The sequence below is a fragment of the Dipodomys merriami genome, unplaced genomic scaffold, assembly GCF_024711535.1.
Source record: "Dipodomys merriami isolate MVZ:Mamm:240054 unplaced genomic scaffold, mDipMer1.0.p SCAF_8, whole genome shotgun sequence".
NCBI lineage: Eukaryota > Metazoa > Chordata > Mammalia > Rodentia > Heteromyidae > Dipodomys > Dipodomys merriami.
This window is the reverse complement of record NW_027206401.1, coordinates 52,985,918-53,011,506: the sequence shown is the minus strand read 5'-3', so window position 1 is coordinate 53,011,506 and position 25,589 is coordinate 52,985,918. Positions and strand designations below refer to the sequence as shown.

At 35.6% G+C, this 25,589-nt stretch overlaps 1 protein-coding gene across 7 annotated transcripts in view; it reads left to right on the top strand.

Annotated features, from left to right (window-relative positions):
- Fam135a (family with sequence similarity 135 member A) overlaps nucleotides 1-25,589 on the top strand; it is an 80,273-nt gene that overhangs the window by 49,094 nt on the left and 5,590 nt on the right. For 5 of the 7 annotated variants that reach the window (XR_011369385.1, XM_070010665.1, XM_070010663.1 and 2 more), the window contains 8 exons: nucleotides 5,095-5,168; nucleotides 6,519-6,673; nucleotides 6,893-9,245; nucleotides 10,606-10,766; nucleotides 15,606-15,697; nucleotides 16,879-16,976; nucleotides 17,736-17,887; nucleotides 19,998-20,108. Coding sequence is in view for 6 of the 7 variants with exons in the window: in XM_070010665.1 (XP_069866766.1) it covers nucleotides 5,095-5,168; nucleotides 6,519-6,673; nucleotides 6,893-9,245; nucleotides 10,606-10,766; nucleotides 15,606-15,697; nucleotides 16,879-16,976; nucleotides 17,736-17,887; nucleotides 19,998-20,108 (3,196 nt within the window). In the remaining variant the exon portion in view is untranslated. The remainder of the gene's footprint in view (nucleotides 1-5,094; nucleotides 5,169-6,518; nucleotides 6,674-6,892; nucleotides 9,246-10,605; nucleotides 10,767-15,605; nucleotides 15,698-16,878; nucleotides 16,977-17,735; nucleotides 17,888-19,997; nucleotides 20,109-25,589) is intronic. The other 2 variants (XM_070010668.1, XM_070010667.1) reach the window with 1 other exon arrangement.

Here is a 25,589-nt window from a genome sequence, read left to right as displayed (position 1 = left end):
CTCCATCACTAAAGACACACTGGAGATAAGAGGACCTTCTAAACCGGGGTGGCTTAGAACCATGACGAACCATGGCTCTCAGATCTCAGCCTCCTAAGTAGTAGCTAGGATTATAGGCTTAAGCCACCAGCTCCTGGCAATTATAATTTTTCTTGTGTGATTTATTTTGTTTTGTTTCTACGTTGTAGTAATCAGGCTTATCATGTTGAATACTATGGATTTTTTGAGGGCTGTTTCTTAGAAGTCCTTTATTAAAAGCAGTACTCTCTAAAGGACCAAGAAAAAGAGATTCTATAGAGGATCAAGTAGTATAATCAAAGAATCCAACTCACTGATATTCTGGCTTCGTCTTAGTATAGTAATTTAGAATGGAATAATAGTGAATGGATAGATATTTTCCAGTAACATTTTTACTACCCAGATTTTGAACATTGATGATTGTTGGAATATTAATATTATCAGCAGTATAGCCAGCTTTCAAATTAAGTTAAATTGGCACTGATAAGCAATAAAACATCTCACTGATTCTTTTGAAGATACAGGACTAGATCAGTACTCAGGTGACTGAGTTTATACTGCGACCTCAGACAATTTCCTTGAAGAGTAGTTATCAGGATATGGGATTAGCAGCCTAAACTTCTGTCCTGTAGAACAGGGTCAGCAATCTGTTAGGGGCCAAACAATAAACATTTTGTGTTTTCAAGAGTCATGTGTCTGAGTCACAACTACTCAGCTTTATTGTTTTATATAATAAAGACAGACAACACAACTTGTAAATTAAGTGAGCATGGCTTTGCTATTTACCAAGGAGGATGTAGTGCTGATTTGGCTTTTGGACTATGTAGCTTACCAATTCTAGATGACAACTCCTCATATGAGTTTCCACAAATAATTTTTTTTATTTTTGGTGGGTCATGGGGCTTGAACTCAGGACCTAGGCACTGTCCCTGAGATCTTTTGCTCAAAGCTAGACCTCTACCATTTTGAGCCACAGTTCCACTTCCAGTTTTCTGGTAGTTCAGAGATTAGAATCTCATGAACTTTTCTACTGAGGTTGGCTTTCAACCTTAATCCTCAGATCTCAGCTTCCTGATTACAGGTGTGGGCTACCAGCGCTTGGCTAATAAAAATCTTTTTGAAGTCAAAGTTTATTTTAGAATCCAGTATAAGTAAAAGCCAATAGAAATGTGGAAAAAGTACTTTTCTCAATGTTTTTTAGAACTGCATTTTTATTTTTATTTTTATTTTATTTTATTTTATTTTTTTTCCGGTCGTGGGGCCTGAACTCTGGGCCTGGGCGCTGTCCCTCAGCTCTTCAGCTCAAGGCTAGCGCTCTACCACTTGAGCCACAGCGCCACCTCCGGCTTTTTTCTTTTTGCTTATGTGGTGCTGAGGAATCGAACCCAGGGCCTCTGGCTTGCAAGGCAAGCGCTCTACCACTGAGCCACCTTCCCAGCCCCAGAACTGCATTTTTAGTAGAGGAAAAATAGTTCTATTTTTCTGTTAATATGTAGTCCCATCTTCATGGTAGTTTTGGAAGGAGAATGATCGCAAATATTCAAGATAACTTTATAACATGACATCTTGTGGTGATGAAGCTTTCCAGAAGCAAAATGGTGAACTTCAGCACCAGAGAAAGGCTGGTGAACACAAATTTGAGACATAGGAGGAGACTCAAGACAAGAGTGAGATACCAAAGAAACTCATTACCATTTTACCTAGAGTTTCTGTTTTCTCACTCTTAAGAATTAAGAAAAGGTAATTCAAGTATGATAAAATGCCTACTGTTACTTAAATGGGAATAATAAGCTTTTCCCTGCTTTCCAGTTTTTCAATTCAGCAGTAACTTTGCTTATAAAATGTCTTGGTATTCTTACAATACAAGGCTAAATTTACAGTAAGCAAAATAACCCAAAGGTCAATTGTGTTTGTACAGGGATAGACTGTGCCGTGACAAATTATATAGATCGTTTAAGAATGTATTCAGAAGTAGCACAGTTGAACTTAGCCATAGAAATGAACCTTTGATAGGAAATCTTTCCTTACTGGCTTGAAAACAGGCTGAGTTAGACTGAGAAGAATTGGGTTGAATTAAATCTGTAATTTAGTAAGTTAATTTAATATTGGTTCAAAATATTATTTGTTATTGATTCTAAAAGTACAAGTTTTCTGACTCATCTAATGTTGAATATGCCACATATAGATTGGTTAAAGGAGAAATACTGTAATAAATGTGCTTGTTTTCTCAAAAGGAAGTCTGTATATTCCAAAAATGTACAAAATCTTCCCTTTACCTTTGTCTCTAAGACTTTTCCCAATATAAATATCTTAGAAAAGATAGCCTGTAACGAAGAAGGTCAGTGCTGGGTGAATTTGATTAAAGTACATTATTTTCATATATGGAAATAACCCCCAAAAAACCCTTTGTAAAATTAATATAAGTTAATTAAAAAATGGAGAAATGCAACAGAAATGTGGAGAAGTGCTTCTCACTTGTATGTCTTTAGAGCAAACATGTTTTCACTGTGGTTTTATTTCTTCCCAGGAATTTTGTTTGTTTGATTTTTTTGTCGGTCGTGGGGCCTGAACTCTGGGTCTGGGGTTGCTGTCCCTCAATTCTTCAGCTCAAGGCTAGCGCTCTACCACTTGAGCCATAGTGCCACTTGCGGCTTTTTTTTTCCTGCCTATGTGGTACTGAGGAACCCAAGGCCTCATGCATGCGAGGCGAGCACTCTACCACTGAGCCAACTTCCCAGCCCCATTTCCCCAGGAATTTCACTAATTTTTATTTCTAGTGCTTCCAAAGATATCTCTTGAGGTATTATAATGTATCTAATGTTAATTAGAACTTGTGCCTGGGATTTTTTTTTTTTTTTTTTTTTTGTCAGTCGTGGGGCCTGAACTCTGGGCCTGGGCACCGTCCCTCAGCTCTTCATCTCAAGGCTAGAACTCTACCACTTGAGCCACAGTGCTACTTCCAGCTTTTTCTGCTTATGTGGTGCTGAGGAATTGAACCCAGCGCCTCATGCATGCAAGGCAAGCACTCTACCATTGAGATTTGTTTTTTTTTTTTGTTGTTGTTGTTTGTTTTGTAATACTAGGGCTTGAACTTGTTCATGTTAGACAAATGCTCTATCTTTTGAGCCCTCAGCCTAAAGTTTTATAGAAAGAAGACTTTCTTAGAGAAAGAAACCTTAAAAAAATATTTGGTTTGTCTCCATGCTTGAAAGTGGTACTATAAAACTTCATCTGAAACTGTTTGCTTACATACCTTTTTCATTTATTTGGGTTATATACCTAGGAATTGAATTACTGGGGTATATAACTGCTTAACTTCATGAGGAACCTCCAAACTTTTCCACATTTTACATTTTCAAAGGCAATGGAAAAGGGTCTTCTAATTTCTCCACATCCTTGCCAAAACTTATTTTCTTCATTTTTTTAATGGTCAATCTAACAAGTGGGAGATTGTATTAAATTATGGTTTTAGTTTGCATTTCCACCAGTGACTAATGACTTTGGATACCCTTTAAGTGCTTATTGGATATTTGTATCTTTTCTTTAGAGAAATGTATGTTATATATTCAAGTCATTCTGTAAATATATTCAGGTTTTCTTATACAATTCTGTTCTTTGTCTCTTAGTCATTGAGTTTTAGAACTTCTTTATATATTCTGGAAATTAAGTCCTTATTGTTTGTATGACTTACAAATACTTTTTCTTCTGTAGATTGTTTTTAACTTTTTACTTATTAACTTATTTATGTTATGTGCTGGTAATTGGCTTGAACTCAGGGCCTGCTTGCTGTCCCTTGGCATTTTTGCTCAAACTTGGTGCTCTAACACTTGAGCTACAGCTTCACTTCTGGCTTTTGAGTGGTTAATTGCAGATTATAGTCTCATAGACTTTCTGCCTTGGGCTTGCTTCAAATCACTATCCTCAGATCTCAGCTTCCTGAGTAGCTAGTAACACAAGTGTTAGCCATTGGCATCTGGCTTTCTTTTCACTTTTTTGATAGTGTCCTGTAATGCATAGGATAGCAGGATAGGCAGCAAACACTAAAATTTATTCCCTCCCTCCCAATAAAAAGGATCCAGTAAAGGTACAGATACATTCAGCAGTTATTTTTATGGTTAAATTTGTAAAGGGTATGACTTAACCCTTATTCATTTGGAGATATTATTGTGCTTAAAACTACTATTAATACATTTGCCTTGCAATGGGAGAAAAAAATAATCTTTTAAACCCGAATTTATTTTGTATATTTCTGTTACAGTATACTCTCATGACTGATTTTAATATATATTTTAGACTTTTAGAATATTGATGGTGCTCAGATTTAGGACAGAAACTGTATTTATTAAATCTAAATTTTGCTAACTGATATAAGAGTCTAATTGTCATTGGAAAGTTTTGGTAGCCAACCACTATATAGGAATTTCTGTTACTTTAGAAAATGACTTTGTACAGTTTCCTCACTCCATAAGCAATCACTATATTGATTTCTATGACCATAGTTTAATTGTATCTATTTTTAAAAACCTATATAAATAAAACTTATTTTCACTCTATGATTTTTTGAAGTTTATGTTGCTTTTGTATACCTGTTATTTATTTTTATTTCTGAGTATATTTATTGTAGGGTATTTCAAAATTTATTTGTCCATTGATGATTTGTTTTTCTTTATTTGGTTTTTCTGAGTGAAGATGCTCTGAATATTCTTCTGTCAATATTTCTTGTCTCTGAGTGCTTGTAATCCTAGCTACTTAGGAGGCTGAAGTATTAAGGTTATGGTTCGAAGACAGCTCAAGAAGAAAGTTTGTGAGACTCTTCTCTCCATTTAACCACCAGAAGCCAAGTAGTAGTCTTTTTGTGGACCAAGCCCTAGGACCAGCAACAAAAAGAAAAAGAAGCATATATGTGCTTCTTTGTGTGTGTGTGTGTGTGTGTGTGTACATACATACATACATACATACATACATATATATATATATATATATATATATATATATATATATGCTTCTTTCCCTATTATAAACCAGATTGACTTTGAATGTTCCATGTTATTAATAATGCCCTTTGGAAATTTTTAGGTTCGCAGATTTTCTGAGGCTTTCTTTTGCTTTGAACATCCTAGAGAAGCTGCGATTGCATTCCAGGAACTTCAGTGAGTAGCATAAATCCACAATTAAGATGACATTTCTTTTTGCATAAGATGTATACCAGAATTTATTAAGGACTGAATATACAGAATTAAAAAGAAATTTTGAAATCTGTTCATTAATTATTTTGGGTTTAATCTTGTGAATTACTTTACAAAAGCCCCATACTTTACATAATAATACAATGTATTTTCCCTGTCTCCCCTTATATCAGATTTACTATAACCTCAATTATCCCATTCAGTTCTTATCCCAGCTTTTCATTTGGCCATTTTGTTCTGTGTTTTCACAGGTTATAATCTCTTACATGCATCATTTTTATTACAGATTTCCATAAGTAGCCTGACTGACATTTCCTTCTGTTATATGACTGATTTATAGTTACAATGTCCAGGAAAAATATCCTCTCTTTTCATCCTGAGCATATTTATGTATGATTTTCTTTGGCTTTAAGAAATATTTTGAGGACATTATACTGAGTAAAAGAAGGCAGACCTAAAAAAATGAATAATGTATAGTGTTTGTATATATGGAGATATGTAAGAAGCAAAACTATGGTGAAAAAAAAAATCAAAACAGTTGTCCTTTTCCAGTTGCCTTGTGCTAGGAAATTGAGAAAGACAAGACATAAGGGAACTCTTGAATGGATAGAACTGTTTTGTGTATTTATTCATCAAAATCATACAGCTAAGAATTATATATTCTAGTTCTAATAAGCTGTACTTCCTGAAAGCACCATAAACAATGACAGAATGTGTAGATTGGTAGTAAATATTAAGATACACATAAATAAGAATGGTAAGTGTTCGTATCCTGGGTAATGGGTCCCTGAAATTTTGTATTGCATTTTGTTTTTATTTGTTTGAAATTTCCCATAAGAAAGTATCATGTCACAAAAACCCAACAATACTCATTTTGTGTTAGTCATATGCCTGTTGTAAAAATAGCTATTTTATTTGTGTTAAGTAAAGCAACCACAATGGAGCCCACCTTTTCCTAGTGTTCTCAACAAATAATCAGTAGGCATCAAGATTCTGGTACATGCTATTCACAGTCAAGCTCACAGTCAATTGTGAAGCTCACAGTCAATAATCATAAATACCTTGAAATAACAAATGAACTTATAGAAGAATAGAAATAATGTGTAACAGACCATAAATTGATGTCAGCTTATTGTCAACAAACCATAATTTTCATTTAGCCTGGTCTTATCTCTGTCCAAGAAGCTCTTTAATAAGGGGGTTATATTTTAGGGTAAAGGAATAGGAATGGTGGGGGAAGAGAACAGGGTAGATTGTAAAGTGGAGTTGGGTATGATTTTTTTATTACAGTCTGACTTAAGAAATATTTTTCAGTGCTCAGAGTCATCTACAGATGTGCACCGCTATCAAAACCACTTCCTTCTGCAGTTCTCTTCCACCCCTACCTATTGAATGTAGTGAATTAGATGGAGATCTCAATTCATTACCTATAATCTTTGAAGATAGGTATTTAGATTCAGTTATTGAAGGTAAGTATAACCTAACTAAAATATATAAGCCACATATATCATTTTCAGTATATTCTTTCAAATATACATAAAACCATTCCCTAAAATGAAACAAATTATCCCTCCAGTTTTATGTATTTTTGAGGATACTTTAGAAAGTTATAGTTAGACAAACTAGTTTTAATCATATGAGTTCTCATCCTTGTTGTAAACATGAATCTTTCTTTCTTTGGATAAAAGACTTAGATGCACCCTGGATGGGAATCCAGAATCTTCAGAGATCAGAGTCCAGTAAAATGGATAAACATGAGACTGAAGAAAGCTCTGTAGCAGGACTTTCTAGCCCAGAGTTGAAGGTCAGAACTGCTGGTGCCTCCAGTGTTTGGTATACAGAAGGAGAAAAACAGCTAACAAAATCTCTAAAAACAAAGAATGAAGAATCAAATAAATCCAAGGTTAAGGTCACTAACCTCATAAAAACTATGAGACCAGAAAATACAAAAAAATTAATAAAACAGAACTCTAAAGATTCTGTGGTTTTGGTAGGCTACAAATGTTTGAAAAATACACCATCAAATGATCTAACTAAGTGCTATGAAGGCAACCGTTCACATAGTCAGAAGGAAGGTCTGGATCCCACAATATGTGGATATAATTTTGACCCAAAGACCTACGCCAGACAGACAAGCAAAAAAGAAGCTAGTTATTTGCCAACTAATACAGAGAGAACTGAACAAAAGTCTCCAGATACTGAAAATATGCAAGCAGACCCATTCAATCCTTTGAACTCTGGCAGCCTAAATCTTTGTGCAAATTTGTCCATTTCAGGTAAACTTGTTATCTGCCAGGATGATAGTGAAACTACACCCACGGAACAAAACCTGGCATCCAGAAGCTCATCAGATGAATGCCATGGTCATCAAACAGCCCCACCTTCAGAAGTTAGAACTCTTGAAGTGAACCCCAGTAATAAAGATCCTTTCAGTGGGGAGAAAATAACTGTTAAAATAGGACCTTGGACAGAGCTTCAACAAGATGAACTATTTGTGGATAATTTACTGCCCAACTTTGAGTCCTTAGAATCTAATGGTAAATCCAAGTATATAGAAGTAACAGTTGAAAAGGAAGCTTTGCAGGAAGCAAAGTACCATTCTGTTGGAGAATCATTAGCTAAATTAAGAAATAATCCACCTGCTTCTTCTACAAAAGAATATCATGTTGTAGTAAGTGGAGACACAATTAAGTTACCAGATATGAATGCCACATATGCCTCTTCTAGATTTTCAGATTCAGGTGTTGAAAGTGAACCAAGTTCTTTTGCAACCCATCCAAACCCCGAGATAGTCTTTGAAACTGCACAAGGTCAAGGTCCTTTCAGTGAAAGATTATTTCCTCAGCTTTTGGTGAAACCTGATTATAACGTAAAATTTTCATTAGGAAGTCATTGCACTGAGAGTACAAGTGCTTTAAGCGAGATACAGTCATCGTTGACATCTATAAACTCTCTACCTTCTGATGATGAATTGTCACCTGATGAAAATTCTAAGAAATCTGTTGTATCTGAATGTCATCTCTTAGATAGCAAAACTGTACTAAGTCTAGGAACAATTGATATACAAAAATGTGATACTCAAAAGTCAAGTATTATTTTGCAACAGCAATGTGTTGTATTTTCAGGGCATTTGGACAGTGAAACTTCAACAATACATTCCTCAAATGCAAGTACTAAAGACCCTTTCCAACTTGTCTTTTCAGATAAAGATAGTTCCAGTGGTGTGAAAAGTAGTTGCAACTCCAAACCTAATGTAGATACTATTTATAAAGACTCCCAGAGTCCTGATAAGCCTAGTAACTTTTCAGGAACAGCAATTGCATTAAATACAAAGCTGATTTCATTGGGTACTGCTTGTGTTGTGTCAGGTTCCATTTCTACTAGTGGAGAGATTAGTGATGGTAGAACTGTGGAAAGAAAAAGTAACGATCTATTAGATCTCAAACAAATTTATTCAGAAGCCCCAGCTGTCGAAAGTGAAACTCATATGAGTGTGAGTGAGCCTTTTTCAGCCAGTGCTGATGTAGTAAAGCAAGGGCTTGTAGAAAATTATTTTGGCTCTCAGAGCAGTACATGTATTTCTGATGCACGTGCTGTTACCATCTGCAATTCTGCTAGCTCTTGGAAGGAAACTTGTGAAAATGAAAATAGTAATCTTCAGCAGGAACAGGGCAAAGAGGATGAGGAGGAAGAACAGGATCAAGAACTGGTTCAAAATGGGTATTATGAAGAAACACATTATCCAACTTTAGACGGAACAGGAAGTGCTCGCTATACAGGCAGAGATGCTGAAGCAGAAGAAGGATTTGGAAAATCTGAAAAAGCAAATAGTGATTATCCAAGGGATGGGATGAATATTCCTACTGTTTGTACTTCTGGGTGTTTGTCTTTTCCATCTGTACCACGAGAGTCTCCTTGTAGTCTTAAATATTCTTCTAAAAGTAAATTTGATGCCATTACAAAGCAGCCACGCAGCATTCCTTACAACTTCACATCTTCAATTTCGTGGTATGAAAATTCATCAAAACCTCAAATACAAGCGTAAGTAATGGAGCTCAATAGTATACTCTATTAAGTATTTATATAACATCATAACTAATGTTTTCTCTATATCAAGTTCTCCTTTGATTATCATAAATGGATATTGGACACAATATAGACATATCCACTGTTTCCAAATGGTCTTTTCTGTAGTCTAGACATTCCTGATAGAAATTTTCTATGGTCATTTTATGGTAAAACAGAATGGAGCTAAAACTTTGTTTTCTTCTGTATCTTCTCTCTCCCATTAACTTGTAGAAAAAAGCTGTGTATCATAAGTACGGCTAAGAAATAGAGATAATATTACATAAGTAGTAAGTAGGTAGAAACTTCATATACCTATTGGACCCTAATTGCTTCTGTTTTCAATCATTTCCAGAATTGATATTTCATGAACCAGTGAAATACCTGTAAAAATTGGGGATGATAGAGATTTACTTGCATGCACTGATTCTCAATGTATCTTACTGCTTCTTCACGGACCATATTACAAAATTTGCATTTAGAAGTCTGGGCCTGTTTACAGTAGATTTTTAAAGTTCATAAATTATTCTGATTTTAGGCTTGGAAAGTGGCTCAGTGGTAGAGTGCTTGCCTTGCATGATGAGGCCCTGGGTTCGATTCCTCAGCACCACATAAGCAGAAAAAGCCGGATATGGTGCTGTGGCTCAAGTTGTAGAGCACTATCCTTGAGCTGAAGAGCCAAGGGACAGTGCCCAGGCCCAGAGTTCAGGCCCCACAACCAACAACGACAAGAAAATATTCTGATTTACATATAAAGTCTCTAGAGCCTAAAGCTAATGAGATCATCACAATAACAATTGTCAATTACAATATGCTAACTATACCACCCCACTGGATACATCTCAGGGTCTCTGGGTCATCAAAATTCAATAGTCAGATGTATATTATTAAGGTGAGCCCACATATGTTTATGATTGTTACAACTAAATATTCCTAATTGGGAGGTAGAGGTAGGAAGATTACAAGTTTGATACCTACATAAAGTTAGTGAGACTGATCTGAGAAACAAAACCCCAAAAGGCCTTTTGGTAGAGCACTTGTCCAACATGCTGCTTGAGGTCCTGACTATAATCCCCAATTTCTCTTCTCTCTCCTCTCTCTCTCTCTCTCTCTCTCTCGCTTTCTCTCACTCTCTCACTCTGTCTCTCTGTCTCTCTGTCTCTCTGTCTCTCTGTCTCTTTCTCTCACACACATACATACACACATACAGACACACATACAGTTGCTGGGTTTCCTCTTCTACAATTCTATAAATTGTTAAGTGAGTGTCTCTTTGGTTCTAAAATCAAACAGCAATATGATCTTTTGTTAAAATATCTTTTATAATATTTTTCAGCTTCCTTCAGGCAAAAGAAGAATTGAAGCAACTTAAACTCCCTGGGTTCATGTACAGTGATGTCCCTCTGCTGGCATCCTCAGTACCTTACTTTAGCATGGAAGAAGAGGATAGTTCTGAAGATGGAGTACATCTTATTGTCTGTGTGCATGGTTTAGATGGTATGTGACATTTATTGATTTAACCTGTATTTTTTTCCTTGTAGATCTTAGTTTTCTTCAGAATTTGACTTCAAAATATATTCAATTGTTTAAAGTAATTGGATTTTAAATATTCTAGATTTTATTTTGAAGTAAATTTACCTTGAAACTGATGTTCATTTTCCAGCAATAGTTATTTTGTCTCCTTCAGATTGTCTTCCTAGTTCTTTTGTGGGTTGCTTCTTAAACCACATGGGCCAGAATATTACTAGGAATTAGGTTGAAAATTAAGATATACCTTAAATTCTATTATGACAGCTTCTTTGGTTACTCAGCAGTTTTTTTCTAGGTGCAGAAACTATTAGTAACGGATAAATATGTCTACCCTGGGAGGGTATTTATTATAATATGATGTAAACATATTATAAACTGCTATGTAATGTGATTCTGTGACAAAAAACTAGATTTTATGGGTTAAAAAATACTAAACAGCCAGGCACTGGTGGCTCACTCCTGTAATCCTAGCTACTTAGGAGGCTGAGATCTAAGGATCACAGTTCGAAGCTAGTTGGAAACAGCAAAGTTCATGAGGTTTTATCTTCACTTAACCACTAAAAAACTGGAAGTAGAGCTGTGGCTCAAGTGGTAGAGCACTAGCCTTGTGCACTTCAGGGATAGAACCCAAGCTCTAAATTCAAGCCCTAGGAACAAGTACCAAAGTGTGTTGTATGTGTGTGTGGGAGATACTAAACACAGATCTTCGTTATTGAATTCTCAGCAAATATTGATTTTGCTTGAAAAATATTTCAAAAAATAAAATGCACTTAAATACTCATCTTTCTTCCTTGTCCCCAAATAATAAAGTTGAATAAGTATCTCACCAAGAAGACTTGAAGATTCTGTACAGTTTTTAATGGACTATCCCTACGTTGCTTAAATTAAACCGGAAGAAGAAAATGATGGAATACAGCTCATTCCTTAAAGTTACTAACCTAGTGATTACCAGGTTTCATAATAATATCATACTAAATGACCCCCCAAAATAGTAGACCAATCTGACATAAATATACTTAATGAAACTAGTAAGTACATCAATATATTAAGGTTGCTTCAGCAGAGTTTAATTCCCCAAATATAAAAGGTAAGTAATTATAAAGAAATTTTAAAATAAAAATCAGTAATTACAAATGGGAGAAATCATGTAGCCTTTGGTTCTTTGGGTCTAGCTTACTTCACTTAATAAGATTTTTTCCAAGTCTTTCCATTTCCTTATGAATGGGGCAGTGTCATTTTTTCTGATGGAAGCATAGAATTCCATTGTGTATATATACCACATTTTCTTGATCCATTCATCCACTGAGGGGCATCTGGGTTGATTCCATATCTTGGCTATAGTAAATAATGCTGCAATAAACATAGTCATGCTTGTAGCTTTAGTGTGGCCTTGTTTGTGGTCATTTGGGTAAATGTACGGGAGTGGGACTGCTGTGTTATAGGGTATGCTTAGCCTTATGAGCAACCTCCATACTGCTTTCCAGAGTGGTTTAGAGTTTACACTCCCACTAATGGTGTAGTAGTGTTCCCTTTGGCCACAACCCCACCAGCATCTGTTGCTATTAGTTTTCTTCATAATGGCCTTTCTAACTGGGGTGAGGTGTAATGTCAGTTTCTAGCAAAGGATCACAATAACTCATTAGCTACGTACATAGGACTTTATAAAACATTGCTAACCGAAATGAACTACAAGGAATGGAAACAACAGGTTTTTTTTAGTTTAGTTTTAGTGTACTGTATGCAGTTTTTGTTTTGGTTTTTGTTTTGGTTGGTTATGGTGCTTGAACTCTGGGCTTGGGCACTGTCCCTACGCTCTTCAGCTCAAGGGGAGCACTCTACCGCTTGAACAACAGCGCCACTTCCGGTTTTCTAGTGGTTTATCGGAGATAAGAGTCTCACAGACTTTCCTGCCCTGGCTGACTTTGAACCAAGATCCTCAGATCTCAGCCTCCTGAGTAGCTAGGATTACAGGCGTGAGCCACCGGCATCAGGCTTATTTTTCTTTCTTTTTTCCTTGTTTTACCCCCTGTGGTCACCATTTTTGATTTCAGTACTCTTTGTCTTGTATATAAGTTTATCTGATTTGGGGATGGGTAGAGAATCACAGAAATGGTGAGACAAAGGACAAAGGGTGAACCACAAAAGGGTGAACGATGTATCATAGTGATACATGACACTATGTTGGAAATGAGGTTACAACTTGCTGGAAGGGAAGTAAGTGGGAGGGAAAGCAGGAGAAAACCAGGGAGGAGGTAACAATGTTTGGCAAAAATTGTACTTGTTTCCTTGCTTATATAACTGTAACCCTTCTGTACATTACTTTTACAATAAAGAAAAGTAAAAATAAAATACAGTAGAACATCAGCAAGTAAATAAGGTACTGTTGATAAGCTTTAGTGTCCATTTCTAATATGACAGCTATGGACCAAATATTAAATCTTACCTAGAATTAGTCTCCAATCCATTTGTGTGATTTAAGCCAATAAGTTTCCAAGGCATGCAAAACTTAATAGTGAAGCACTGGAGGTGTTTCTTTTAAAATCAGAAATAAAATAATGATCCCTGTCAATATGTGAATCACAAAAATATCTAAAAGACAAATATTAGAAGGGCAAAATTTTTAAAAATTAATTGATAATGAACACATGTTTATTCATAGTAAGCAAAAAGAAAGTGAATTTTAAAGATAATTTTCATATTTATAATTTATATCCATATTATAAATATAGGTATAGGTGTCTTTTGAATTAATAATCATCAAAATAAACTAGCCTTAGATCTAAACATGCATTTTTATTTCTCTCAGTCTGTACTCACACAAAGGAAAGACCCTTTATTAAATCTAAATCCACAATGCATTTTACCTGGTAGATGGTCAGTATCTATGGTGGTGATGTTGAAGAAGCCTGTCATTTGTTTATAGCTACAGTTTAGTAAATGAATAAATATACTATTAACTAGATAGGTGGAAGCACCAGTGTAACCAAAACTTCTTAAGAAACAAACTTGTGGAACACACAGTTTGTGTTTTGAAAATAACTTTTGACATAAAATTTGAAAATTAGTTTTCAAGGCATATTTTCTTTACACAAAAAAAGCTTATTTTTAAAACTATAAAAATGTAGCCGGGGCTGGGAAGGTGGCTCAGTGGTAGAGCGCTTGCCTTGCATGCCTGAGGCCCTGAGTTCGATTCCTCAGCACCACATAAGCAAAAAGAAAAAAAGCCGGAAGTGGCGCTGTGGCTCAAGTGGTAGAGCTCTAGCCTTGAGCTGAAGAGCTGAGGGACAGCACCTGGGTCCAGAGTTCAGGCCCCATGACCGGACCCCACCCCCCCCCCCAAAAAAAAAATGTAGCCGGGCGCCAGTGGCTCACACCTGTAATCCTAGCTACTCAAGAGGCTGAGATCTGAGGATCATGGTTCAAAGCCAGCCCAGGCAGGAAAGTCCATGAGACTCTTCTCTCCAATAAACCACTATAAAACTGGAAGTGGCACTGTGCCTCAAGTAGTAGAGCGCTCGCCTTGAGCTGAAGAGCGAAGGACAGTGCCTAAGCCCAGAGTTCAAGCCCCATGACTGACAAAAAAAGAAAAATGTATGATGGTACACTTTGCAAGTTTTGTTTAACTCATTTTTTTCTTTAACATTTTAGTGAGGATTTATTTTAATTTAGCAGGTTTAAAGTAGGGAAGAATGGAAAAGATAAAGAAATATTTCTGTTCCCCAGACAGGAAATAGGAGATAAAGACTCAGAATGGCGGGTTGTATCTGTAATTTTTATAGCTCCTCCTCCTCTTCTTCTTCTTCCTCCTCCTCTTCCTTCTTCTTCTTCCTCCTCCTCCTCTTCCCTCCCTCCCTTCCTTCCTTCCTTCCTTCCTTCCTTCCTTCCTTCCTTCCTTCCTTCCTTCCTTCCTTCCTTCCTTCCTTCCTCTTCCTTCCTCCTTTCTTCCTCCTTCTTTCTCCTTCCTTTTTGCTTTTCTCCTTCTTTCTTCTTTCTTTCTCTCCTTTCTTCTTTCTTTCTTCTTCTTCTTTTCTTTGGTTTTTATGGTTTCCGAGCTGGTAATAGTACACTCAGCTCCTAATCCTTAGACTATGGTTCTAAATGAGGCAGGTGGGAGAAGCTCATCACAAACATAGATAACCTTTAGGACTTCCTTTTGACTTTCTTTCTGTTTTTACCAGTTTACGAATTTTTACCATTTCAAAGCAGGCAGATTTAGATGGCCCACTCCTTCCTGGGTGTCTTTAGAGAAGGCACACTTAGGTGGCCTCTCCTATTTCTCCTAATCTTGTAACTTAATCCTTAAAAGGGGCAAGATGGGAGGGAGGGGAGCTTATCTGCTCATTATGTTTACTTCCTAGTTTTAACTTTTGAAACTGTCTCTTTTGATGTTTGTTAAAAAATTTCATGTTCCCTGTCTTGTCTTTTTTGCCCTAACCTCCTCTTCCCTTAAACTTTGATCCCTTTTAATCTTAGATAGGGTATAGGGAAGACACAGTCCATCTTGTATAGCCTTTTAAAAAAATTATAAAAGATGATATACGGAGAGGTTAGTTACATAAGCCAGATAATGAGGACATTTCTTTCTGAACAGTGTCTCCTCTTCCCTTGTTTTCTCCTTGTTTTTTTTTTTTTTTTCTCCTGGTTCCCCTCCTCCACAAGTTGTATAGTTCATTTTATAGCTTCTTCCTGCTGAGAGTGAATTGTTGGCCCTGTCTGAGAAAAGGAAACCAAAAAGTCATTTCCCTATCTAGTGTAGGAGGTGACTTGAGAAATCTAGTTGTCTTTAAACATCATTTTCCTCCCTAGGTAACAGTGCAGATCTCCGACTGGTAAAAACTTACATTGAACTTGGACTGCCTGGAGGAAGAATTGATTTTCTTATGTCTGAGAGAAATCAGGTATAGTAAGACAGTCTTTTTGTTGGAAGCAAGCATTTTTCTATCTGTTTCAACCTAAGTATTAGGTAGAAATATGCTTCAGTATGCCTGTGGTAGTAGAAATACTTTTTCTATTTTTTCCAGATTTTTTAAAGAGTAAATTCTTATTCACTAAGAACAAAATACTGTTATTTTTCCAAAATATGGAGATGGATTTTAACCTTTATGGAACTGGATTTTAACAAATATAATAAGGCACAGTGTTTAATAAGGCAAAATACACATAGAAGATTAGTTAATACAAGATTATAATGTTTTGATGTCTTGGAGGGGATAGGAAAGTACTCAAGGTAGCTTAAATATTCTTTTCAAAAAATTTAACATTGTAAGGTAACATTTAAATTTGATACAATCAACTATCTGGTCAAAATACTTTTTATGAGGTGAGTACCTATAATCCTAGCTACTCAGTAGGTCAAGATCCAGAATATTATCATTTAAAGCCAATACAGGTGGAAAAGTCCATGAGACTGAGTTTCCAGTTAACTAGCAAACAAAGCAGGGCTGGAGGAATAGCTCAAGTAGTAGATCCCCAGCCAAGTAAATGCATGGCTTTGGGTTCAAACTCTGTAACCCCCTCTCCCCCCACAAACCAATAATAATTTTTCTGATTTTTATGAAATTTAATATAAATGTTTATCCAAAGAATATTTTTCTGTTGGTTTGAGTTCTTGTCTTCATATGTGAAACATTTCCACACTTTTATATTCTGTCTCATTAAGCCATTAAGATTTTATGTTTTAATACTAGTAGTTCACCAAATAAATTACTAAATAAATCAAGTATTAAGGATATTGAGCCTGTTTCTATATAAACTATTTTCTCATTTTAATATAATGAGTGTTACATTCACTAACTTTTCTAAGAAAAAAAAAAGGTTGGGCTTAACCATTATTGGCAAAACCTAAATTAAAACTTGGGAGTTGGAGACTGGAGAATCACGAGTTCTAGGTTCAATCTGGACTACATAGAAAAAGATAGAGAAAGGCTGTCTCAAAGAAAGAAAACAAAACAACAGCAACAACAACTCAAGCTTATGTTCATTTAGTTTCTCAATGTGACTACATATTTATTATATAATATACCTGTTAATATGTAATATGTCTGTTAGTATGTAACATGTCTGTTTTTATTTTGTTTAGAATGATACTTTTGCTGATTTTGATAGCATGACAGATCGCCTTTTGGATGAAATAATACAATATATTCAAATATATAGTCTAACAGTCTCAAAAATAAGGTAATTTATATAATAATAGTTTTTATATTATATTTCTGAATTTCTTATTATCCTGATTTTACATGTAAGAAACTAAAACTCTGATTAAAGAAAAAAGAAAAACCTTTAAAATGGCTATATTTTGTGATTTCATATTTATGAAATGTTTAGAATAAGCGAGTCTTTGGAGACAGAAAGTGGTTTAGTAGTTGCATATATGTTGCCTGTGCCTTGTAAATACTGCTAGTCAGAAGATGTTGACTGTTTATAAATACAAAATAACCAGAAGAGCCCAAAAGTTCCCAACAGATAGAAGTGGGTTTTGAAGAAATGGAAATACTAATTAACGTAATTTGCTCATTATACATTGTACACATTTTGAATGATCACATAGAATCCCATTGATATAAAAATTATGTCAGTTAAAAATTTTAAATTTTATTCTTATCAAATTGTCTGCTTTTAAGGTATAGTCTAGACAGTAGTACAAAGAGGTTGCAGTTTTTCCAAAGTTGCCCGTTATAAGTACAATTCTGTTAATTTATTTAAAATGACTTACCATGATTTATATGTGTTCTTTTAAGAGACATGTATAATCTAATCATTATACTACTACTTTTAGAATGTATTTCTTTTACCCAGTTACTAATTATAAGTAAACATTTTCTGTTATTTCTACATTTAGATTGTAATAGTAGAAATATTTTATGTATAGTGTATAGGTTTTGATTTTTGTTTTAAAAACTAATACTATAGGAGAAATGTCTTTTTCTCTTAAAGCTTTATTGGACATTCATTGGGCAATTTAATAATTCGTTCAGTGCTTACAAGGCCAAGGTTTAAATATTACCTCAGCAAACTTCATACTTTTCTCTCTCTTTCTGGACCTCACCTTGGTACACTCTACAACAGCAGTGCTCTAGTTAATACAGGTAAAAAGCTTTGTTATTTGTATTATAAGAACATTCATTGTATTATAAGAACAGAACATTCAATACAAATTTAGTATTTTCTCATGTTTATTATACACTAAATTTGTTCCATACTTGAAATCTCATGAAACAGAGGATTTAGCCATTTGTCTATTTTGCTATATACATGCAATAAGTTCATCAAAGTCATGTTACTGAAGATATTGAATAGACTCATCGAGATGGTATATGTTAAAAATCACAAGAGTATTTTGTTCCTTTTGATCATTCTACTAGTTGAACACCTGTATTCCTTGCTGCTTAGGAGACTGAGATCTGAGGATCACAGTTCATAAGCCAACCCAGGCAGAAAAGTCCTATGAGACTCTATCTCCAAGAAACTACTCAGAAAAGCCTGAAGTGGTACTATGGCTCAAGTAGTAAAGCACTAGCCTTGAACACAAAGAGGTTCTGGGACAGCTCCCAGGTCCTGAGTTCAAGCTCCAAGACTGTAAAAAAAAAAGAAAAAGAAAAAATTAATCCAAATTTTGTAAAGAAATTAAAATGAAAATGAAGATGGTAACTTTGGTTAGTATGAATATTCACATTGAGAAATACCTGACATTTGATTGCCTTGGGTTTCCACTTAGGTTTTTTTAATATTTAATAATTGTTAGTTGATTGATTATCACTGAGAATACATCAGATATTATTTCTACTTTTCATGAATTCCTGAAAGTTTTGTTTCTGTTTTCTTTTTTACTGTCTTTCATTAACAAGCCATACCCACTTCCTTTTTTTTCTTATATTGATCATTTCAAAGCACAGCCAGAGAAAAATGGAAGCAGGTGTGCTGCAGGTCTGTTATCTCAGCACAAAAGATAGAAGGGGGAAGATCTCAAGTATAAGGCCATCTTTTGCTACTTAGCAAGACCTAAAAAAAAGAAAAAAGCAAGTGGGCATTGGTGGCTCATGCCTGTAATCTCAGCTACTTGGGGAGCTGAGGATAGGAGGATTAAAATTCAATGTCTTACCAGGCAGGCAAGTCTGTGAGATCCCCCTTTTTAATCCATATCACAGTGGTACATATCTGTCATCTCAGGCCATATGGGGACGGAGACTGGAAGAATTTTAGTTCCAAGCCAAACAGGACAGAAAAGTCTATGAGAATCCATCTGTATGAGGGCAGGGTAGACATGGCAGCATGTTCCTGAGATCCCAGTGACTAGAGGTGGATCATGGCTCTGGCTTGCAGCTAGGTAGGAAGCAAGGCCCTGTCCTCAAAATTAAAAAAAACTGTGTCAGAGACTTGGTTCAGTAGCATTTGAAGTCAAACCCCAGTCCACAGAGAGAACACAAAGAAAATAAAACGTTACATCACATGAAGTAGAACCTGACATAAATAGGATGTGGTGCTTTGAATTTCTTTCTGTGCTAACCTTTCCTCAGACTTCTTACAAATGTCAGATTTGATCAGTTAAACAGCATTTTCCCTGTGTGTACTTCCCTGCCCCTCTATGGTACTCCAGAAAAAAAGTTCATCAAAGAGTATTCTAGTCTTGAATGACTGAAGTTTGATTTCTATTGAAGTGAAGATTCAGTGGAATATGAATCCTTCATAATATAAAGAAATAGAATTACACATGAAATTGAATATATCAGCTGTTATTAGGAAACATTCCAAGAGCTGATCCTGTAAGTCAACTGAAACTATCTATAGACTGAAAATCAGTGCTTAGGCATGTGGATCTACTGTTGTGTTTCAAGTTTTTTTTTCCCTTTCTGCTTTATAGTTAAATATCATCTAAAGTTCCAGTTTCCCCAAATTTTCCTTTATATGCTTATTATTTCTGTCATTACTTGTGGGATATAAATAGTAAGGCCTTCATCAACTACTATTAACCTATAGTTAATCTATATATATATATACATATGTATTTACACTTGTCAGAGATAACCTGTACATGTGTACTTATGTTAATATTTGTTATCAGAAAGTGGAATTACTCTACAACTACATTTTTTATTCATTTGAGTGATGTCAGTTTGTGAAGGTAAATATATTAAATTTAATAAGTGTTATACAATGCTATGTATTTCCATTTGTACTAACATATAAACAACCTTCTAGGTCTCTGGTTTATGCAAAAATGGAAAAAATCAGGTTCTCTTTTGCAACTGACATGTCGAGATCACTCTGACCCTCGCCAAACTTTTTTATATAAGCTCAGTAATAAAGCAGGTAAGTACTTAATAATAGCTTGGAAAATATGCACATGAAAACTTTTTAAAAATAAGCCTTTAGCCAATTATTGGCATTTCTTTCTGATGGTTAAGTATTCTACTCCACTTTGTAGTAATGAAATCACAGACTCTAAAACTAAACATCTTAATAATGTATTTCCCCTTTACTCTGTGGTTTTGTATTGTACAAGTTGTGATTTGTAATTGCTCTAGAAATTTTCATATTTGAAGTCAGAGTCAGTTTTATTTTTAGTTTTTATTTTTGCTGGTTGTGGGGCCTGAACTCTGGGCTTGGGTGCTGTCCCTCAGCTCTTCAGCTCAAGGCTAGTACTCTACCACTTGAGCCACAGTGCCACTTCCAGCTTTTTCTGCTTGTGTGGTGCAAAGGAATCAAACCCAGGGCTTCATGCATGCAAGGCAAGCACTCAACTACTGAGCCACCTTCCCAGCCCAGTGCCTGTTTTATTAATGTCTGGTTTCATGAGTTTTCTGCATGTGTGAGCCTCCTGTATGTCTGTCTAGCTGTTCCCTACCCTTATCCCCAGCCCTTCTTAGTGAGTCAACTCCCACACATTTTTCTGTCTTCCCTTTTGAGGGCTCTCAAGCACTTCTGTAAACTTCTTAAATTATTTCACCTTAGAAGTTGTTTTAGACACCTCCCCTAACCATCTCTACATATCTACTGAGTGATCAAGGCCTAGATTTTCAGCTTTCTTAGTAGTAGTGTATGAATATTTCTCTTCCTCTTTACTGCATCTTCAGTTCTATCTTCTTTTGTTGTTATTTTTGTTGTTGTTGTTGAGGTTGGTGGTGGTGGTAGTGATTGTGGGGCTTGACTCAGGGCCTAGGCACTTTGTGCTCAAGGCTAGCACTCTACATCTTCAGCCACAGAGCCACTTCCAGTTTTTCAGTGGTTAATTGGAGGTAAGAGTCTCATGGGGACTTATCTGCCTATACTAGCTTTGAACCATGATCCTCAGATTTCAGTCTCCTGAGTAGCTAGGATTACAGACATGAGCCAAGGGCACCATGCCCTTATTCATTTTTTATTAGGTAGTTGAACAAAGGGATTACAGTTCACAAATAAATGTCTCATGTTGTAAAAGATTACAGATAAGAGAAACATTATTTGTTAAGTTTGATGTTCATACCATTTTCCTGACAGGTTCAAAGTTGTATGAAAAGCCAGACTGAACATAAATATTCCCTCAGGTCTTTGTATTTATTCTATATTATACAAAGTGAAACTTAATTCTCAGTCAGAAGAGACTATAAAATTTTACTGTATAGACATTGTAGCTTGTGACTTTCTCAGCTGAACAGATATTTACTTTCTTACTATGTTTATTATTAATAATAGGTGTGAGTAGATTTTTCAAACTTGGAATTCTTTCATAAGGGCTTAAAACTTAAAATTTTTTACCTTACACTACCTGTTCAAACATACCTTAACAGCTATTATACAACTGATTACTACAACAGGTTTAGGATGTAAGAGCCTAAAATTACCATTTTGGATGAAATGGGTATTAATTACATTTCAAACTTGATTAAATTGTTTAATTTAAATAAGCTTCAGCTTTCTTATTTGTAAATAGAAATGATACTTGAGAGCTGAGGCAAGATGGTAGCATGAGTCTGGGATTTCAAGGACAGCCTAAGGACATAGAGGGATCCTCTCAAAAAAAGTATTTAACATGGGGCTTAGTGATAGAGTGCTTACCTTGCATGTATGAGGCCCTGGGTTCAATTCCTCACCATCACACAAGCAGAAACAGCTGGAAGTGGTACTGTGGCTCAAGTGGTAGAGCACTAGCTTTGAGCTGAAGACCTGAGGGACAGCGCCCAGATCCAGAGTTAAAGTGACAAAAAAAAAAAAAAAGGAATTGGGGCTGGGAAGTTGGCTCAGTGGTAGAGTGCTTGCCTTGCATGCCTGAGGCCCTGGGTTCGATTCCTCAGCACCACATAAGCAAAAAGGAAAAAGCCAGAAGTGGCGCTGTGGCTCAAGTGATAGAGCACTAGCCTTGAGCTGAAGAGCTGAGGGACAGCGCCCAGGCCCAGAGTACAAGCCCCACGACTGGACCCTCCCCCCCAAATGTAATTAACTAATGTGTTCTCATATATTTTAAAATGATCAGAAGTGATCATTTCTTTTTCATATTTTAATCAGAAAAAGTTGATTAAGGACCTTGCAAAGTCCTGCATGTAGTGGTCTGGTAACTGCTTCAGTTTCATCTGAACAGCCAAGTTCTCATTCTCTTGGGGAAACTTAAGTTTACTTGACTCAAATTTCAGTATTTTACTCTGTCTTCTTTTTTATTTAAGAAAAATTCCCTGTTAGTCTTCCACTTGATGCAGTATATTACTCTGCAATGTATCATTAGTTCATAGCATTCCTTAATTGAAAGCTATTCATTATTTTTTTGTGTGTTATCCCTGGGACTTGAACTCAGGGCCTCACATTCTCACTTGGCTTTTTCACTCAAGGCTCTAGTGCTCTACCTCTTTGAGACAGCTCCTCTTTTTCCTTTTTGCGGGTTAATTGGAGATTAGTCTCACAGATTTTCCTGCCCAGGCTAACTTCAAACCTTGACCCTCAAATCTATGCCTCCTGAATAGCTTGGATGATAGGAGTGAACCATCTCTATTCATTAGTTTTAAATGAAGAAAGCATCTTTAAAGTCTAAAATTGTATGATTTCTAAGAGTTGAAAGACTTTTTTAAAATAAAACTCATGTATTTACAATAGTAATATTGTCTTTTTATTTGTAAATCCAGTATATATCTGATAGAAGATTACAGAATATAACTGGTCAAAAGAAATTTCCCCCCCTTTTTTTGGCAGTACTGAATTGATGCACAGAAGTAGGTAAAGACTGTTCATCACAGTGGGTTTTAATGTTCTGTCTTTTGACTTTTGATTGTTATATTTTCCCTCCCCTCTGAAATAGAACAGGCCTATATGCCCAGTGGTAGGTTTGTAAGAGAAATATTAAAATGTAAACATGGAAATACCATATAGTGGTTGAAAACAGGTACTATATTGTGAAAACATAAAAGACTCTCCTATAATATTGAGTAAAAAAGCAAAGCAAAAAATAGTGTAATATTATGTTCCTACTTACACTGTATTATTTTATTTTATTTATTTTTTTGCCTCCTCCTTTGTTTCCCCTTCCCATCCCTTCCTATCTCCCCCCCATGGTTTCCCCTCCCCCCCAAGTCTGTATAATTTTAAAGTAAACTTTGCTAACTGTGTAACCCCATAGTAGAGTACTTGCCTAGCATGCAAGGGGCCCTGAATGTTGATCTACAAAACTGCCATGAAATATTATCAGTCAATAAATAAAATAAAAATCTTGTTTGAAACCAAAAAGGAGTTTGGTATATTATACACAGCTGTTAGCTGTGTCATAATCAATAAAAGACTTGAACTTAGGAAGTCAAGAGCAAGAACACGATACCCTAACTTTAAGCCTCAATAATGCCTGACCCCCCCCCAAAAAAAAGTCTTTCAAAAAATACTCCTTGGTATAATTTATCCATAGAAGCTATAACTATATTTTCAGAAAATATGAGGCTTTGGCTCATTTTATTAGAGTTATACCTTTAGCTCATGCAAAATAAGTGTCACAAAATTTGGTTCAAACAATCAAACCCACGGTCAAATAGCCAAACTTAATTTGGTCAGAGATAACCTAGACATTCTGTATATCTTAAAAGTGAGGACAAAATAAGGCAGTTTTATGAAGTAACTCATTGGTAGGTTTGGATCTGAAAATCTATTTTCTTAAAGCCATGCTTGCCCATCCACACCATGGAGAGATTTAAGTACTCACAGGTTAATTGTGCACCCTTTGAAAAACCCAAGCCCTAAGACATGGAGACAATCCCAAAGATGCACTGAGGATTATAAGGTTATAGGTATCTAAATGTTGCCAGAAATAGAGTTTGTTTCATGAAATGTTAACCATGAATGGGGAAAACCCATTTTTATTAGCATTTCTATGATAAAAGTAATGTGCATAATTAATTCCATTATAAACATTTGATTAATCACTTTATAGAATGGTGTTTTTCCAAATCATCATCCAAAAATATGATTATCTTGTCATCATTGACCAAGATGAACTAAGCAACTTAATGGCAGTGATGGGAGGGAGGGAACAAGTGGGAAAGAGGGAACAGCTGATGCTGTGCAAAACAAAAGAAATGTACATATCACCCAATGTGGAAGAAATAACTGTATCGCAAAGCTCATAGAATTCATAAATGTTATAGACTGTGATAGATAATTTGCTCCAGGAAAGTTAGAATGTGTTTGTAAGAATGGGGGGCTGGGAATGTGGCTTAGTGGTAGAGTGCTTGCCCAGCATGCATGAATTCGATTCCTCAGTATCACATAAACAGAAAAGGCCAGAAGTGGTGCTGTGCAAGTGGTAGAGTGCTAGCCTTGAACAAAAGGAGCACAGGCCCTTACAAGCCCCAGGACTGGCAAAAAAAGAAAAAAGAAAAGAAAGAATGGCTTTATTTTTGACATGGTGTATCTTGTATAGACTAACCTGACTTTATGTAGATCCTGTCTTCTCCAGATTCTGGTCCTTGAGTTCCAGGGAGTGCTTATAAAGTTTTTCCACATTTGAACTCCACAGTAGTCCTTACAATTGGCCTACCTCTAAGTATCTAAAACTCAAAAGGTACTCTGAAATACCAAAATTTTATATGGAAACATTGCAGAATAAAGTACAATGTATACATTTCAATTCTAATGTTGTAATACCATTCTTAAGTTGTATCTTCTTTAGAAAGTACATAAAATTTTACTTACTAGTCAAGCCAAATAGTTTATTAGAATATGACTGATGCTAAAGAAATCAATAACATGCCAGGTGCCAGTATCTCTCGCCTGTAATCCTAGCTACTCAGGAGTCTGAGATCTGAGGATTACGGTTCAAAGCCATCCCAGGCAGGAAAGTCTGTGAAACTCTTATCTCCACCAGACAACTGCAAGTGGCACTGTGGCTCAAGTTGTAGAGCACTAACCTTGAACTAAAGAGTTCAAGGACAGTGTCCAGGCCCACAGTTCAAGCCTAACACCAAAAAAAAAAAGAAAAAAAGAAATCAGTACCATGATTTCATTATTTAAATGAATTAGTAAAGTAACTTAAAGTCCTAAGCTTTAAATTTACCTAGTTGGGCTTTTTTTTTGTTTTTTGCTTTTTAAAGACCTAACAAAATTTGTGGCTGATAACAAAAATCACTTATTATCACCAGAAAAGCTTGTGTTCTCCTGACATCATTCTCAAATTTGCAGAAAATATAAATAGAACTAGTCAGTCATCACTGAAAACTGAAACTAACAGCTTTAAAATGACTATGCATTAAATGTTTTGTTTTTATGGAAAAGTGTACTTTTGTTTCTTTGAAAGTGTCCTTAAGTACCAAAAAGGGTATTCTTAAAGTGTCTTTAAATATTAAA